The following is a 19,520-nucleotide window of genomic DNA, read 5'->3' on the forward strand; positions in this document are numbered from 1 at the left end:
CAACTGACTTCCCTAAACCCTAAAGTAGCCACTGATTCTATGAAAGAGATTGTCTTACTGCAAACAATGCTCCAAATCCCACTGAATGCACTCTACCATCCTCTAACATATACTGGGTTTAATAATTCTGGAATCAAATCCAGTTTGAAAAAAAAATTTGTAGAAGCAATTCATCTACCTCATTTTTTCTTTTTTTTAGCTCTCAAGTAAAACCACAAGTGCCCCATTTGATTCTGCAAGGCTAAGTTAGCCTCCTCTTATGGACTTAAATTAAAAATAACAACAACAAAAATACATTTATATTGAATTCTGGCTCTTGCTGATAATGTATAGCAAACAACAAAATGAGCAAAGACAAGCTGAACTGCCCATTATGACAAATTTCACAAAAAAAAAAAATGACAATCAGTGAAACATATTGTTGAACATGAATTGTAGCTAAAATATTTATCTCAGCTGCAAGTTATTAAAATGAGAAAACTTTCCAAGTGGAAGCTTTAAACAATTGCATTAGAAGTTGCATAATTTGATCAGTTTGTCCTTAGAACAGACTAAAAAGCTGCTTATTTTCATATTGTTGGCTTTTATTGATATAAAAAGTTACATAACTTATCAAGATACACAAAACCCTTTCTCAAGAATACCTAACTTTAAAACGAGAGCTCACTGACTTCTAGTTTACAAATACTTAGGTGTGGTGATAATTATCAACAGAATGTATAGATACATGAACTTGTCTTCTCTGCAAAGGCCTAGTTGGTCAGAAAAGAGGAATCCATCTCCTATTCATCCGTATAACAAGTACATGTGAAGTGAAAAAAGATGAGGACACTTGGTATTGGACTGAAAGACGATACTCAACAACTGATTACACATAGAACATTCTCTCCTCATTTCAAAGCTAACAGAATCATGCCTACAGTATCAATAGGACCTTGCCCTCAATACAACCAACAAAGTGAAGAGTAATTTATATAGACTAGAACCTTAATGCAGTTAATTTTACTAAGCTCTTTAAACCAGTTCTGCAAAAGTCCTTACAATTGTTCTTACAAATGAGGTAAATGAGAGACTTGAGTTTACTGATGCAGTCACTTTTCATATTCTTTCAAGTTTGTATAATTTGCTTTTTGTTTGGAGTCTTCAAAATCTTGATATTCTTTGTTACTTACTAATAACAAGTTTCAAGAAATCAAAACTCCTTTTTGTGAGGTTTTGAATTGTGTTTTACCTGTTTTCCTACTATACCTATGATAGTGTACCTACCACAGGACTGCAGGTAGCTACATTGTTATCTTTGAGGATATAGTGATTCAGGGTCAGTCACACTCTAGATAGAACTGTACTGATAGAGTTCTCCAAGCTCAGAGAGTTAGGGGGGCAAAGTGTTGTAAGTTTCCAATTCACTTTTAATCAGGTACTCCCAACTATGAAACTGTTTATTCACAAACTTTTGCAGTTCAGGATTTTTCTCCATTTACCATCATATGTTCTTGAGGGTACCTGATGATTAGATGTGGATTCCAAGCAATAATTCCCAGTGTCACAGTCTTCATAGCATGCCAGCTTTTAATGACTTTTTTCTAGCAAGTCACCACACAATGCATAGTTTGTGAAAAAGCAATTTCATTTTCTTTCCACTTCAAGTGTCCCCATACTGCACTGTTACTGCAATGAAACACACCTCCTTTTTTTCATTTCTAAAGAATTACCCACAAAGTCAAAATTAAAGAGCAATCTGGAGCTCTAAGAATGCCCATCCCAATAGCAAGCTCTAGAGACTTGAAGAAAATTGGTGTTTCTTCTTTAGAACGTGATCATTTTTTCTAAAAAGCAGTAGCTATTTTAAATTGTTTTGCAACTTTTAAAAAATCGGTAAAATCCCACTATGAAAGGAAAAAAAAAATCATAATTTAATACTGATGTCAACATGTTCTCCTTCCTAAGCTCCTAGGACCATCAACATACTCTGTCACTTGAAAAAAAATCTATATATGAAAAAATGGAAAAACACTAACTGAAGAAGTGATCAGTACAGCAAAATCACAGTCAATGCCAGTCATAGGAGTGCAGTGTGCCCATGTCTTCACCACTGACTCTGTGATTGGCAACACAGAGGAGGATATGAGTCTTCCAATAAGTCATTAAGCATTACCTGTAGCCAAATGCATGCACTGCTCTCCCGTGTGTCAAATTTCAAATATTAATGTTATAGCACAGAGATTTTCATTATTAAAAAATTGCTCAAGGTTTAAACCAATCACTCTGACTACAGATAGTCTCCCTACTCATGCATCTTCATGAGAAATGGTTTTATGGCAAGTAACCTATACATGTTAGCAGGCTAAACTAGTCAGACCTCTTCAAATCAATCCATGGGAATTAATGAGAAAGAGGTGGGTTTTAAACAAAGGGAAAATCAAAAGAGACAAAATGAAAAACAGTCCTCCTGAAATAATTTCCAAAGAATTAAGCATATTTACTCTAGGATATATGTTAGCTGAGCTTCAAGTGCGTTATTTTCAAGTGATTATTTTCTAGCTTCTAACGCAGAATTCTGAATTAAATGTTTTCCCAGAAAAGTCTATCCTTGGCCTCACATTATGGCAGTAGCATTGACCTTCTCACGGAAGCAACTAGTAGGGGGAAAGAGAATGGAGAAGGGAGTTCTGATGATCTAAAAAATCATAGATGTATCTATTATCAGCCCACCACTCACACAACCATTACCTTGAAGGCATAGAGAAGTAGTATTTGTTACACACACACACAAACACACACACACACACACACACACACACACACTAAAGAATGATCTAACTTTTCTATTAAACTTTTCTCCCTGCCAGCTTATGCAGAGAATCCATTTTGTTCAAAAGAACAAACTAAAGTGTGAGAAGAGGTGCACTTCATGCTCTGGAAATCAGATTTAGGAACAAGCAATCTAGAAAGCTGAGGCCACCAAGACCAGTTACTGGTGGCACTGAAGGAAAGCAGCTTGCCACAGAACAATGGCCAGATGAGCCCCAGTGTGAGAAGCTGAAAACTGGCCACCCTGGCACTCAGAGACTTAATGGAGCATCAGAAGACTACGCAAATGAACACAGTACTTAAGCATCTGACATTAAGAAACTAGTGCTAATCCACTAAGGCTGGATTCAATAAGCACAAAGGTTTCACACCAAATTTCCTGTCTGTTTAAGTCTCAAATGTATACAACTCTAGAGGTACCCGCTTCTAACACTTGTTTGTTAGTATTATTTTTATATAAAAACCCATTATCTCCTTTTCCAAATAATTTAAACAAAAATTGTAAAGGAATCCTTTCATGTTTCAAAGTAATTTCTAGGTTGTACTCAATCCAGGAAATCCTCATTGACCTGAGGAGCTTTTGCATGAACTCTAAAGACCTAAAACCTTTCCTGGCAGGTATGTGCCTTAGGCTTAGGAAGAGTGTAGCAGGAGGGGAAAGATAGGGCTGAATTGGAGAAGCTATATATTTTTACTAATTATTTTTTTAGATCTGTAGCAAATAAAAAGTATAAATTTTGTTAAATCTACCTGACATTTATCTGTATGGTCTGGACTCGATATATTTTGACTATTAGATAGTTGTATTTTTAATTAAGTGAAAATCAACCAGGAATTAAGCTGTGAGAAGTCTAGAGCCAGTTACCTTACAAGGTAATAAGGTATTTGCCCAACTTTTAATACTTTTTTAAATCTTACAAGGGTCATGAGCCCTGCTTTTATTATTATTAAATTTTTATTTTTATATTAATTACGGTTTATTCATTTTGTATCCCAGCTGTACCCCCCTCTCTCATTCCCTCCCCATCCCACCTTCAGTCCCTCACCTCCTCCCATGCCCTCTCCAAGACCACTGATGGGGGGGGATCCTCCTCCCCTTCCATCTGGCCCTAGCCTATCAGGTCTCATCAGGACTGGCTGCATTGTCTTCCTTTGTGGCTTGGTAAGGCTGCTCCGCCCTCAGGGGGAGGTGATCAAAGAGCCAGCCACTGAGCAACAAAATATGTAAAACTCCAGACCTCCAAAGGAAGTCGGTTAAGAATGGCTTGTTCATATTATATTAGGATCCTTTCCTTGAGAAAGAATCCACCCTAGGTTTCTTTAAACAGAGGATCTGCCTGAACAAAGGGTCTAATTTGCAAAACAAACAATGACAGTCAGCTTTTCAGTAACACACCTACTAGCAAAGGTTTATCTCTAGATCCTCCCTAGAGGACTGTGGGTTTTCTATTCTGAATGAGAATGCTGAAGAACTGCAGTAAAGCGCCTGGGGTCTACTTTGTTCTTGAAGTATACAACTGGGCAAGTTATTTGCTTTGGGATGGGAGGTGCTGTGCACTGAGGCAGTATGTCCCAGACAACATTCTCCCCTTTGTTTTACTTTCTAGTTTGAGATGAGGGCTTAGTGAGTTGCTTAAGGTAGGTCTTGAAGTCACACTCTAGGCCGAGCTGGCCTTCAATTTGGGACTCTTCTCCCTCAGGCTCCCTTGAAGCTGTGATGTCACAGCTGTCCCAGCAAATCCAGGACATTTGCCTTGTCTGTAACCACATTCTCATGACCATAGAGTCCATCTAACAACTAGTCCAAGAATTATATGGCACTTTGTGGTCACAGACAACATTTTCAGCAAAACACTAAACAAAAGCCAAAAAGGATTCTTCATGGAAACCCAAGCTCCTGGAGCTGACAAAGCCAAGTGACAAGACAAGTTCACCACTCCTCTGGGGGACACAAGCAGGCATTAGCAGACTGGAATCTGGTCCTAACTAAGCAGCCCAAAATTTTTTGTAAAAAATAACTCCTCATACTCAACAGGAAATGAAACTTGAAAAGCATTTCCCTCTGCAAACAACTGACCCTCTGGGACTTTCACTTCAATTCTCTCAATTGTTTGAAGTAAATGAAGCACACATTAAAGGTCAGCCAGTCACACATCAAGATATCCAGCCTCCTTTCAGTGGTGGGAAATGGCTGCTCCAGCACTAGCCTCTCACCTCTCAGACATAGAACTCTTATACAGATGCCTTTGCCTTTATTTATCCACAGCTGAGACATTATGCAACCAGGGTTGGCCTCCCCTAAGCTGTGGAAGCTAAGAACTCATAAGCAGAGAAGTCAACATCTGACAGTCCAAGCAGGTACCTCAGGTCTACTGCAACACTGTAAATGAAAGATTCTCTCTAGTTTTGCCAGGGAGTAAGTCCATCTCTTTTTTTTTTTTTTTTTTTTTCATTCCTCTAATCTCCTATCTGCCAATCTTGAACAGCTTGGCACAGCATACAAACTCAACAATAGATCAGGGCAAGCTTGGGGAGGAGATGGGACAGCCCTTTCACTTTTTAAGTCTGACTAACAGAAGAAAAGCAGGTTAGACCACAAAGGTTCCCGTGATAAGAGGAATTCCAAATCCCCAGAGTTTTCTCTGGAAAATGTCCTGCCTCCAGATCCCCCTGGAGAAAAATCTCAGGATCATTAGCAAGCACTCCTGCTAAGCTCAACTTCAGTGAAGGTGTACAGGGAGAGAGATGATCTCTCAGGTAACCAGTTAATTGCCAATAAGGAATGATAATAATAAATTAGCAAATACTAATGTAAACTAACTCGGTTCTGCAGCAGTTGCGTGGAGACAAGAGAAGAACAAGTTATTCTGGAACACATCTTGCTAGCTGATGTCCGCTGGGAGATCCACTACGTTAGCTAGATATGAAAAGGGCCCAGTAAACATACAGCAGGCAATAGGTAGCCCAGGAATATCCACTGTAGAAGTAGAGCCCTTGAGTTTTGAGGAGAGCCAAAGGTGGTGCAGGGATGCATTGGTTTCTACTGCTTTGTCCTACAGCCCTAGGATTTCTTTTGACCTTTATAGATATGGTTTGAATGAGTCCAAGATGCCATAATAACAAGGATATGGTTTTGTTTTCTTTTTTTGGGGGGGGGTCTTGTATTTGTTTTTGTTTCCTTTAAGACAGAGTTTTTCTCTGTGTAGCCTTGGCTCTCCTGGACTCACTTTGTAAACCATGCTGGACTCAAACTCACACAGATGCACCTGCTGGGATCATAGGCATGTGCCTTTAAAAACTAAACTCACTTAAAGAAATGGTGTTGGTTTTAGGATTAGTGATATAAATTTAGAAATTGGTGTTCTAAACCTGCAACTGATAATATGTGATATCCATCCTATCCAAGCTAACTTCATCATAGTTCCTAGGTCTCTATCGCTTTCTGGATCTGTTGTCTCTCTGAATGGGCTGTGGTTATTTATATTCCAATTTTTTCTCAAGTCATTGCAAATCCTTAACTTCTTTGTTTTAAGGAACAAAGCATGCTGAAATACTTATTTATTTCTTATTTTTCTTCAAGACCTAAGTGATGTTTTATCTTTCATATTTACCATAATATGGCAAAGAATTCAGACATTTTGTAGGTTAACTAGAAGCACTTATTACACTCTTGCCACACATATCCTCATTCTGCAGATTCTTCTTCTGCTACATTACTACTTATAAAGCTGTTGCACAAACAAGTGTGATAAAGCGCATGCACACATACACACACAAATATTATACATCAAAGATGTTACAGTTTGCCAGCAAATGGTTTCAACTGAAAACAAAGAGAAAATTCAAGATTGAGGGTAAGCCAAAACAAAAATCCTTTGCAGTTGTAGAAATTCCTGCCTACTATCCCCCATGCAGAATTGTCATCTCCAAATCATTGAGAATCAGAAATGAAAATTTGGAAAAAAAAAAAAAAGTCTCACAAAAGGTTAAATGTATTTGGACCACTTCACCCATCCTGAAGATGAAAAGAAACAGACTTTACCCAAATTTGCATTCTTCATAGGAAAAACATAAGTTCTATTTGCTCCCTCTAATGACCAGAGCCCCTACTGACCAAAAGAGCAATACGAGAATACTAATGTACAAAAGAATAACATTTTATAGAACACAGAAGCATCCAATATTCATGTTTATATTCACATAATATAAAGGGGGAAAACATGGCATTCTCAAAACAAGTCCAGATATTTTCAGAAAAATATTACCAAACTAACAAACCTTATATTTTCTTCTCTTCAACCTCTTTTATCTTCTGTCCTCTTTCCCTCCATCTTCCCCCTCTGTACACACACACATACACACCTCACTCATTTATAAAATTTAAAAACTAAATTAACTAGGATGCCAAAGAACGTGAATCCAAGTTAAAATATTTAAAAGGTACAAGGCACCACTAATTCTACAAAAGCCTTCTGCAAACAGTAAAGACACCTTCCATTTTATCTCCTCATATTTGTATACAAAAGCATGAAATTGTCATAGCTGGTATCCCAAGCAACAGCAGAGGACAGGAAAATATTCACATTTGGTTCTCAAGGAGGCTATCTCCACAGCACAAAAAGTTAAGTTCCAATTTTCAAGACAAGTGCTCCACTCCCTTTACCTAACCTACCTAATCACATACAAAGTCATGTTCTCATGATTTTTGACCTGACCTAGTTCAAAGGTTTATAGATAAAAAAGTTATCCTCAAGGTTACGAGTAACTAGTAGAGCACTCGACTAGTATACACATAGCTCTTAGTTTGAGCCTAACTACCTAAGCAAAAGTCACCTTTAATTCAGAACCAAGCCTAAATAGCTCAGCAGCAAATCTACATAAAAACAATATCAGTGTTGCCTTGAAAGGAGAAATACTAACTAGCATATAAAGAAACAGGTGATTAAAGCTATTTTGTGTTGCCTCCATGGCCATTGAATCTTTTTGAATGATCTTGGCTCCCTAGTTAGACAGTGAACAATCTGAGGGCAGAAGTATCTTTCCTATTAGGTGTATTTGGAATCTCCAAGCTAGCTGTTACATAGAGCATTATAAAACACTTAGTGATCTGACTTAATGCAATGGTGATCCATTTCAAAGTGAAGTGCGGTGGAAGCAGCAAGGGGCAAGCACAATAGTTCTGAGTCTACTTACTTGTGTAATTACAATTTCAAATAATCCCTATCACTGTACAAATAATAAAGGGTCTGTGTGTCATAAAAGGTAACACAGCAGAAGGATCTCTTATGTAGTGACCTTTGGTCCCAATCTAAAGAGTAAGAGTGTCACATATGCTTAGGAAAGGGACAACATCCAGAATTAATCTGTGTTAACTGTCTGTTTCTTTTAAGCTCTTTGATGTCAAAGATCAAGTGTTTTATCTTTTCATCACCAGTAAATAGCAGATACAGTATTTGGCACATTCTAACCATGCAATAAATGCTAGTGGGTTGAGTTAAGAATAAATAAAAAATGGTTTCATGAAATAATAATGGATCATTTTAATGTCATAATATGACTTCAGAGAAATTTCCATAGAATCACCTACTTAGTACATCATAGCATGTATCATTCAGTACTATACTTGCTTCATATGTGAATTGTTTCTTGGATGGATTAATTAATTAAAAAGGGAAGTATAAAAGTAGAAAATACATCAGAACATTATTATTTTAGGAATCCTACTGAATGATACAGAACCATTTAGCATCTCATATTGAATATCTGTCTACATGTTGGCCACACTAGAATGGACTTTCGTTGTATTTATTTATTTATTTATTTATTTGTGTCTGGAACTACAGACCATAGAGCAGTACCTTTCAAGAAACACACACTCCAACAAATATCAGTTGAATAAATGCACCAACCACACCTATTCTTTCACAGGTCACAAGAGACGTAAACATTTTACCCCATCAGTGTTTAGAAGCTTGTAGTACGAAAGTAAAAGAGAAGTGTCATTTTCCCTATTCAGAATTCCATGATGTGTGCAGGTTAAATATCTTGACGGATGCTTGACTAAGAACTTTCCAGAACTATGTACTGGAAATGCATATGCAACCCCCCCACTAACACTACACAGTAAATGGGTGCACTTATTTTTTGACAAATAGGGTATATGGATTTGAGAGTCAGGGAAAGCATCATAACTGAGACTTTTGCTTTCTGAATTTTTTTTTCTTTTATCCTGCCCTTAAAAGAAACAAAGATATTAGGTAAAGCAAGATATTAGGTATTATGTAAAGCAAGAAATTATTGTTCCTATTTCCTGCTTTTTCCACATATTCAATAGACATCATGGCTCCCTTTTCTAAGGAAATTTACTTGATTGTAAAATGATTACCAAACTTTCAGGATTTAATGCTTTTTTGTCCATCTCCCTGAGCAATAACAAACCAACAATGGAATATATAATTTTTGCATTTTTCATCTTCATTTTTCAATGATCACTATGAATCAGTAATCAGGTTACACCATCTTGTAGGTATTATCTACATAGAACCAGCCTAAATTCCTATTTGGTTCTTAGCAGTTCTGGTAATAACGTTTGACAATTGAGGAGCTTCAAACGGTCACTAATATGAATATTGTATGAAATAGCCATGCATTTGAATTAATTGTTTCCCTTTAGTTTGCATGTTTTAATGGATGCATTAAAAAAAAAACACAATATGATCAAATGTCTGTTGGTTATTGAATTATTTTGGAAGAGTCTGGTGATATTCCAGTGCTGGTGATGAGAATATGGCAAGGGGGACTCAGTAGATGGCTATAAACAAGTTGTTAAGTTGGTTTCATTTTCTGTGAATCAGCAATGTGACTTTTTAAACATTATTGCTTCAATCCTATTAACCACAGTCTCAGCAAGATTGATGGTAGAAAACAGTAGTATGTAAAGAAAAAAGCAAAATGGGGAGTGGCTTTTAGGATTCTGAACAATAAGAGGAAACTGGAATTTAATCATTATAGGGATTCACTCATTTTCAACACTGCTTGGCAGTCTTAAGCTGCTTTAGTCTCCAAGCTGGTACCCTGGCTTTTGAACAAGCATAGCTACAACAGGTGAAATGATCTCTTACTATGTTGGGATATTATGAAGGCATGTCAAGGCTCAAATCATTTGAGTTCAGACTCCCAACACTACCACTTACACAAATATTGAATCACTATTTGTCCCATAAAGTGCTATTGGCAAATACTGAGTATGGAAATGGACCTAGACAAGAGATGCATCTCCAGTATGGCCTATGGTATAGCAAGTAGCTCCAAAAAGAGATCTGGGAAGACCTCATAGAACCACTTAGCTGCACTCACCTCGGGCAGGGGTACACCACTGATGATCAGATCTGGCTGCTGGGGACCCTGGCTGTTGAAGGAGTGATGGTAGATGTGGTTGGCAGTGGTGTTTCCAGTATTCTGGCTCTCCACATTCAGGAAAGTGCTCTCAGAGCGGCGGCAGCCCAGGGGCAGTGTCTGCTGGTGGTAGTCGAAGTAGTTGAGGGATGAAGTAAGGGAGGAACAACTGACAACATTCATCTTGTCTGTCTCCTCCACATCCCGAGGTACAAGGCGGATGTCGTTCTTACTAATTTTTTTCTTCTTACTTGATTTCTTTTGATGCCCATAGGAGTACTCAGCGATTCTATTTGACAGAAAAGGCAGCATGAATATATAACGCCTTCCCAGACCATATACTGATGAATAAACATTAAGCACCCAGGAGGGTTGCACCCCATCTCTGCTTCAGCTCCTTATTCTGAAGCATTACATCATCGGGTTTCTCTCTGTGCTTTTTTGCATGCAAAAACCAACTGAGGGCCGTGAAGTTTTCATATTAAACATACTAATCTCCCACCAATCTCCCCCCAAAGACATTTTCAGATTTTAGATTTGTAATTTTTCATGGTGGGTAGCCAGTAAGCAGGGATAGGGGTAGGGAAAGTTGAGCCTATGGGAGAGAGCATGAAAATGCTCAAATCTGAAGCTTCCCTGAAACCCAGAGAAAGTACTGGATAAAGTAAAAAGTAAGTGCCAATTTAACAGAAAAGGAGATAGAGGGAATTAAGAAAAGCTCAAGCCAATGCCTCCAGCAATCTGTAATGTGGCAAACACCATGGATCAGCTTCCTCTGTGATTAAACTGAACACTCTTAAACTATGGTAGAGATTCAGATCCTGTCCTCAAACAGCTCCTGGTTCCACTCATCCACACCCTCCTCCCGGCCTTGGCCCAACTCCTTTCTACTTTCCACCCTCCCCCCTCTTCTCCTAGAGAAATCTGATAGCCAACTCATTTAAATGAGGGGAAATGCCTTTTTACCTCTTTCCCCTTAGGCTCACTTTCTCCTCTGCCTTTTTGTCTTGCTTCTCGCTAATGGGAGAAACTGAGATGCAATGCAGACACTTGCTGTTTTTTTCCTTGTATAAAACAGCCAAGGATACAAGTGATGGCTAAACAATTATTGCAAAGGAATTTAAAGGTTAGTGCATTCAGCATCCTTCTCCATTCAGGTGTACCTACAAGCAGCTGTGCTGCAACTGGAACATAAAAAGCTGAATTTAATTAACACTGACACAGACCCAGGAACGTGCACAAAAGACACCAAGCATTTAGAGACTTGTCAAAAGAAATACATAAAAATGTAGCCAGATTCTCAATGTCATGAATTACTTTGCACATAATGATTTCAGCTCATTGTTTGAGATTCAATCCCCGAGTAATAATAAGCAAGACAATAAGCTTAATAAATAATACAGGTTGGACTTTACAAGTGAAAGAGTGTGTCTGTATTCTCAATTGACAAAGCTAATTGTCAGAATACAAAAAAGGGAGCTCAATTCAAGCAGCAACTGCAGATCATCTCACAAGTCTCATAAATGAATGCATTTCAGGAACAGGTCCTGAAGAAGAAAAGGACTGGAAAACCATGCCTAATTACATAGTAAGATAGGCTTCTTCTGAACTTTAGGGTTCTAAGAAGTCTAAGCAGATGGGGAGTTTGCATATCTATTCATATCTACCAAGGCAATTTTGTTCTGTCCCTATGATCTAAGCAATTTATTTCACCTCAACCTTTTGCTCTCTGCCATGTCTGACTTGAAATGATGGCAAATTGATGATACAGAGGCCTAGGGACAGATCATATCCCTCAAATCTCAAGACTAGGATTACATTAAATTTTTAATCAGTTTACTGACTCAATAGGAAGTTCTAGTCATTTTGTTTACTCATAATGGGTAAGTCTGAAAATGCCCCATCCAATTATTCAGCAGAGGCACTCATTGTATAGCCCATTCTGTATTAACCAATTATTTAATTAAACTGTACTTCATTAATGGCAAGCCATCATAGGAAAGAGTGCTTTACAAAATACACATCTGGGTGAAGTTGGAGAGCACCGAGATTTGCACTTTCCCCCCAATTCAAATGCACTCTTTCTTGTTTAATGATCTCCCTGGCAAGCTCTCAGAAAGAGCTCTTACTTCTAGTCATATATATCACTAAGAAGTGGTAAAGCCTTCAATATCTTTATTTCAAGCTGATTTCTTTTTCATCATGGGAAGGTCTTATGCATTTACTCTATGCTGAGAAAATGGCTTAAAAAGAGTCTCCTCTATCATTATCTCCATATAAATAAAATTTTATTGAGCCTGCATTTTCTCCAATAAAAATCGCCACTGGCATTTCCAGGTTTCAAAGGTAAGAGCAATATTAATTTCCATTTCTCCCATCTGAAGTGACTTGGTACTGAAGGAAAGAAAAGCCATGGACATTTCACTAGTAACAGGATTAAAGTATTTATGAGCCATTGCAGCTGCTCTTTTATGGCACCTGATTGATATTCATGTGTGGTTAGCATTTGTCTACTAACTTGTGTAATGCAGAGAATAGTAAACGGGAAACAATAATTGCATGGCTGTTACATATTCAAGAAGCTCTGATTCACAGAAGTGTGTATTTCAGATGGTGTCAGATACAAATTGGACTTACAAGAACATATTTTGACTGATTAACATGCAAGCACAGATATGGTATAAGATACAGTGGATGTGTAGGTGTGTTGAAAGCACACACAAGCACACATACCTTGGCTGGAAATAGCACCATTCATTTTCAGCAAAGTAAAAAATAAATAAATAAAAATAACTTTTGTTCAAATGTTTCAATGAGACACTGATGAAAAAAAATATATGCATTATCCTAAGTGGGATTCTAGAAATTTTTAGACTTGTTTCTTCTATTGAATTGTAAGGAAGTCTTCAGAAAGAACCTCTAATGTATTAATCAAGACTTTTAAAATATAACATTGCATGCCATTCAAGTTTCTGCATTTTTCTCCTCTCTTCTTTTTCCTCTCCTTGTTTCCCCACCCCCACACACATCACATACACACTTCAGAGAAACTGTAATACAATAGCCCATAGTGACATCCACTGGTAGGGACCAGACCTTAATGCCACAGCACAGTCCTACATTAGAGAAAAACATAGCCAACTCCAGAATATTGCTATTTTTACTGAAACATCTGGATGCAAAGTCTTGTCTCTCCTTGGGAGGCAAGTATATATTTGAAAACATACAGATGCCTGACAGAATTTTACTTTGGATGGCCAGATGTCTGGAGACTGGATACAAAACAAGTCAAGAATATAATAAAAACCACTAATGACCTTCTTCCCTGTACACTGCTTTCTTTCTTGCTCCTACTCTCTTTTCCATCATAAACTTTCACTCTGAGCACTCTCTGGACTTTAACCCTACAGCAGGACAAGACAGCTGTCAATACTCCGTCTCCTTTCAGCTCCTGTCTGCAAAAGACTGAGCTCCAGGAAATCAAGCTCTCAAACCGTGATCTGTAGAAATTCTGCTAAAAATATGAAAAATCTATTTCTCTTTAGCTCTCCCTCCTTCTTCTCCTCCCCTCCTCTCTCACTTCCTTGATCCTCCCTCCCCTCTCTCATTTTTTTCTACCTTAACATCACTGGAGACAGCTGTGCAAATTTTAAAATGATAATTGCTTTTCTGCTCATCAACATTATGTGACAGAATCCATTCAAACAGTAAATGATTGTCTTCCAGAAAATTGTCAGATCAAAAGAATTGATCAACTTAGACTGTCACAAACTTTTTACCCTCCACAAAGACTTACTGCATTTAAATGGGAAACAAAAGCACTGGGGGTTTTACACAGACACAAATACACACATCTTACTTACTCAAAACACACACAAAAAAAGAAAGAAACGGTGGCTCTACCTGCAGTTGTAGGTCCGGATCTCTTTGTTGTCACGCTTGCACTTGATTGCCACGAAGATCATAGTGACAAAGAGAATGCCAGCAATGGAGCCCAGAGCAATAATGAAAATCAGGGATAAGTTCACGGAGCCCATTGACTCTTGGGCATCAAGAGCAGGGGACAAGTATATTAGGATAAGGGCAGAGGCAGAAAGAGATGTCTTGCCATGGTCATGGGCCACCACTATAAGCTCATAGGAAGCCTTGGAGTTCTCATTAAAGGTGCGAGTGGTTCTGACTTCTCCATTGATCTGGTCTATTTCGAAGAAACCTCTGTCACCCTCTGTCATGTCATAGGTGACTCGGCCATTTTCACCCTCATCATAATCATCTGCCTTAACTACAGTCACCAAGTAGCCTATGCCGGAATTTCGAGGAATGTAGACCTCAGCAGTGCCATTGATCAGAGGTGGGGCAGTGATGACTGGGGTATTGTCATTGACATCTAGGATAATGACCCTCACTGTGGCATTGCTTTGCAGGGAGGGCAAGCCGCCATCTTTGGCCAGCACCTTGAATTCAAATGCTTTGGTCTGCTCGTGATTAAAGGATCTTAGCGCATAGATATCACCAGAGTTGGGATTGATGGAGACATAGGTGAAGACGGGCATATCTCGCACCTGTGATGGCACAATTTGGTAGGAGACACTGCCGTTGAGACCCAAATCAGGGTCACGGGCTGACACAGAGAGCAGATAGGCGCCAGGGGTGTTGTTCTCCTGTACAATGACTTGATAGTAAGGCTTGGAGAAGTGTGGGTGGTTGTCATTCTCATCAGTGATGCGCACAGTAAAAGACTTTGCACTTTGCAGCATAGGTACACCGCTGTCTCTAGCCTGAATCGTAAGATTGTACTGGTCATGCTGCTCGCGATCCAGCCGTCCATCAACAAGGATAGTGGAGAAACTCTCATACTCCTGCAGCCTAAAGGGAACATTGCCCAGCAAGCGGCACTGCACACGTCCATTGAGGCCCGAGTCACGATCAGACACCCGAACCAGGGCAATCACGTATCCTGGGGGAGCGCTCTCGCTCACTTCCACAAGCTCACTATTGACCGACAGTAAGTTGATAATTGGTGGGTTGTCATTAGTGTCCAGCACGCTGACGGTGACTTTGCAGTGTGCAGGGATAGAGTTGGGCCCCAGGTCCTTGGCTTGCACATCCAGTTCATACACATGGCCATCTTCATAGTCGAGTGCACCGGTGACAGTGACCAGGCCGCTGTGTGGGTCAATTTGGAAGAGTTCACGTGTGCGGTCATTGACATAGCCATAGAAGGAGTAGACCACCTGGCCGTTGGTGCCCTCATCTGGATCACTGGCATTGAGGCGGATGACAGGTGTATTGGGAGGTGAGTTCTCAGGCACGCTCACTGAGTAGGTGGACTCACCAAACACCGGGTTGTTGTCATTGGAGTCAGTCACCTTGATGCTGAGGCCAACTGTGCCCAAGTGTGGTGGGTCGCCTCCATCGAGCGCTGTGATTCGAAAGCTGTAGTGTGACTGTGTCTCGCGGTCCAGGCTCTTCTCCACCACTAGCTCAGCAAAGCGGGAACCGTCACCCCTCGTCTTTATCTCCAGGCCAAACAGCTCATTGGGCGTGAGCTCATAGGTCTGCACACCAAAACTGCCTGAGTCCGGATCATAAGCACTGTCGAGTGGGATTCGAGTGCCAGGGCTGGCTGCCTCAGAGATCTCCAGCTCAATCTGTGCTGCCGGAAAACTGGGGGCATTGTCGTTCAGGTCCTTGATCTCCACCTTAATCACACAGATCTCCATTGAGCTGGACATGACCTCTAGAGAGATGATACACTTGGGGTTCTGGCGGCACAGCAGGTCTCGGTCGATCTTCTGTTTGGTGACCAACAAGCCTGAGCTGGGATTGATGTCCACCAAGTGCGGAGCTGAGTTGGATACCACGCGGAACGCAGAAGCTTGTCGGGGATCCAGGGCGAACCCCGCCTCCCGAGCGTCCTTGGCCACATTAGCAATCACAGTCCCTGCCCGCTGCTCCTCTTCCACCGAGTATTTAAGGTTAATCAGGGCGGCTGCCTGAGTCCACAGTATGGCCAGCAGCAGTAGCACCGGCAGCAGGAGAGACTCCATGGCTGCGCGGGGCTCTGCCTGGCCTCGCCTCTCCACACCCCTCCGAAGCCTACGCCTCCGGTGCTCCAGCTTCCCGCCAGCTCGGGCCGCCTGTTGCGCGCGCCCCGTGGCCCCGGAGGCCGCGGGAGGAGTCCTGCCCAGGGTGGCCCCGCGACGCGCGGGATGAACCCGCGCCGGCTCCAATGCTGAGGTTGCAATGGACTCCTCACGGGCTCTCTGGGGACCCGGGGGCTCCCAGGGGCCGAGGGAGTACCGCGTGGCTCCGAGCCCCCTTCCTCCACCCCTGCTACTCAGTTTTTCCCCTTCAAAGTTAGTCGGGCGCGACTGGCCGCAGCGGGGCAGGGCTGCGGGTCTAGGGGCGCCTGCACGCCCCAGATGGCCAAAAGCAGCCAAGTCGGGATCTTACTTGGGGGTCAGACGCGGAAGGCTGTGTGGATGCAGCCTTTCAGACACTGCCCGACCCGCCGCAGCGCACCGGCCCTGAGGAAGGCAAGCACGTAGTCTGTGCACCTGGCATGCGCAAGGGCCTCCCCACAGCGCGCGGAGCTCACTGCGGAGGGAGCTCCCACCCGGTACGCACCCTCCGGGCTCGGGGGTGGGGGGGAGACGGGGAGCACTCTGGCCTCTTTGAGGCTTGGAGGGGAGAAAGGGGGATCACAGGCAGAAGTCTGAGTTGCTGGCAAGATCTGTGGGCTCCCAGGGATTTGGCTGAGCTGGAGGGCTGTCCCGGGGCTGACAGAAGAAGGGGGAGGGGGAGATGCGAGAGCTCTTTCTCTGGATCTGACGTTAGCGTCCGAGGGCGTAGGGGACAAGTCTGCCCAGAATCCGAGGTGGGCTCAGGGTTCCTCCTACAGAGAGGCTGAGGGTCTACGGGCGATTATTTCTCGGAAGTCAAAGTTACCAACGCAGCCCAGGTCTCCGACTTAAGTTTACAAAAACGGAAAGATGGCAAATTGTCCAAGAAAATCAAAGTCCTGCTCTTTCCTATCACCAAGGAGGAGGGGGTTGGGAATAGGAAGGTGAAAGAAGGGAAGCGACACTGTACCGGCCAGGAGTTGCAGTCGCAGGCACCCAAGGCTTGTTCCCCTCCCTAGGTTCCGGCTGAGGTGTTGTTCCCGAAGACCTCAGCCTTAGCTGCTGCTGCTGCTGCCGCTACCGCTGCCGCTGCCGCCGCCGCTGCCGCCGCCGCCGCAGAAACCCTCCTTACTTCAGAAGCTGGGGTCCTCCTCGGCAGCTGCTAGGGTCGAGGATTTCTGTCGCCTCCAAAGTTTACTTGCAGGAGTGTCTAGATCCCATCCTCCAGGAGAAGCGCTGTCCGCCCTGCTTAGGGATTCCTCCCTCCCCGGCGCTCGCGCGCTAGGGAGGTCTCTCTATCTGTGTCGGGTTGTGCGTGGATGTACGAAAGGGAGGAAGAGTGAGTGTGTGGATGGGAAGTGTGAGTGTGGAGTATGAGAGAGCAGAAAGAAATGGGTTTGGAGTGGGAGGTTTCAGATCTCAGATGAATCGGCTCAGCTGAAAAGCGGTAGAGGACACCACGCCTGGGCGGGCGAGAGGCTAGGGAAGTGGATGCCAGTGCCTCCCTGGGAAAGTCAGATGTAGTAAACGGTAGCTGGTGCTGCCGTCTTGCACCCGCTCGACTGTCTCCTCTCCTCCCCAGCCGCCGCTGCTACTGCTGCTGTTGCTGCTCCTCCTCCCGATGCCGCAAACTACTGGCCACAGAGTCTGGAGAGAGCTGGAGAGAGCTGGAGCTGCCAAGCCGGGCTACGCCAGGCATTAGCCAATCACCGCGCAGCTCAGCGGGCTCCGGTCTTGGGGCGGGACCAAGGCGAGAGGCTGGGGGTGGGGGGAGACAGCGCGGGGTGGGGGGAGAGGGGGCGGGGAGTCAGGCTGAAACTTACACACTGGCCCAACCGAGTACCCTGTTCTGCAGAGCCCCTGCGGGAATCAGCGGGGTAGGAGGGACCTGACTGGAGCGGGGCAAGCATATTTCGAAAGGAAGGGTAGGCCAGACTTGAGGTGTGCTGCCATTGAAACTGAGCACCTCTTGCATCTCTCCTTTTCAATGATTACAGAATGATTACAGAAAAAAAAATGAGGATTTGATTTTTATTTTCTTGCTATTTATCTCCCTCACGTATCTTCATATCTTAAATGCAATATTCTCTCTCTTCTGCCTCTCTTTCTCTGTCCTTTGTCTCTGTTTCTGCATTTCTGCTTCTGTTTTCTCTTATTCTCGAGTAGTGGAAGAAAGAGGAGCAAGTGCCCTCACTATGGTCACTCACCAAGCTTTTGGCCACTGTTATCTTCACTTTTGCCAAGAGCAAGTCCGCCATCCACCCAAACCATTATCCCTATCTCTCCTCATAAGGAAGATGATGCACTCCCCAGGAACACCTCAGCACGTGTGTGTGTGTGTGTGTGTGTGCGCGCGCGTGTGTGCACACACACACACACACACGGGGAGGGGGAGGGAGAGAGAGAGAGAGAGAGAGAGAGAGAGAGAGAGAGAGAGAGAGAGAGAGAGAGAAGCAGCTGCAGCAGTAGCAGCTGTTGGTGGTCCAGTCCGGCTCACTCTGGTCGGCGGTTAATCAAAAGGGATGGGTGGCTTAAAGATTGAGCCTCCAAGGGTTCTGGGTATATTTTCTTGCCCCTCACCCAACCCTGTCTGATAATTTAGCTCCCTATAAATAAACTACGTTTGAGAAAAGCCAGCAGAACGGACGCCACCGTGCCGCGCCAGGAGATCCGGATCTGATCAGAAAGAAGCTGTGGAGTGGGCGCGCCGAAGTCCCTGGCAGCTGTGATGCCGCGATGGTGTGGTGGGAAATCAGCCTTCGCTTAGGACCTGGTCTCTCCAGGGGCTTTCAGTTCTCCTTCGGTGGCTGTGGTGACTGAGGCTTATGCCATTACTGGAAAGCAGGAGGCCAGTGTGGCCAAGGCTGACATCAAGCTTAGCCTACCTTCTGGACCAAAGGCACTAGAAGCAGAGGACTCCTCCCCACCCAGTTCTAAGGCTCTTAATTAAGATCCCTAACAGAATCAAAAGCCCCCTCGACGAACAATTTTACCAGTATTTTTTTTTTTTTAGAATTACAGATTAATGATGAGGAGTAGCTTCTGAATTCACAGTTCTTGGGAAAAGCAAGACTTCCTTCAAAATTAGTAGTCTGTTATTTGGAAATATTGGTTGAATAAACTCATAATTAGCTCAGCGACTTTGGCCCGAACCTGTGAGTTCAAAAATGAGACTCACTTTCGCCCTTA

At 42.6% G+C, this 19,520-nt stretch overlaps 1 protein-coding gene across 2 annotated transcripts in view; it reads right to left on the reverse strand.

Annotated features, from left to right (window-relative positions):
• Nucleotides 1-17,976, reverse strand: part of Pcdh19 (protocadherin 19) — a 162,427-nt gene extending 144,451 nt beyond the window's left edge. For both annotated transcript variants that reach the window (XM_060375701.1, XM_060375699.1), the window contains exons 1-2: nucleotides 14,110-17,976; nucleotides 10,168-10,495 (exon numbers count right to left, since the gene is read on the reverse strand). In XM_060375701.1, the coding sequence (XP_060231684.1) occupies nucleotides 10,168-10,495; nucleotides 14,110-16,256 (2,475 nt within the window). In that variant the 5' untranslated portion in view covers nucleotides 16,257-17,976. The remainder of the gene's footprint in view (nucleotides 1-10,167; nucleotides 10,496-14,109) is intronic.
• Between the last annotated feature and the right edge of the window lie 1,544 nt (nucleotides 17,977-19,520).

The sequence above is a fragment of the Meriones unguiculatus genome, chromosome X (assembly GCF_030254825.1).
Source record: "Meriones unguiculatus strain TT.TT164.6M chromosome X, Bangor_MerUng_6.1, whole genome shotgun sequence".
NCBI classification, from domain to species: Eukaryota; Metazoa; Chordata; class Mammalia; order Rodentia; family Muridae; genus Meriones; species Meriones unguiculatus.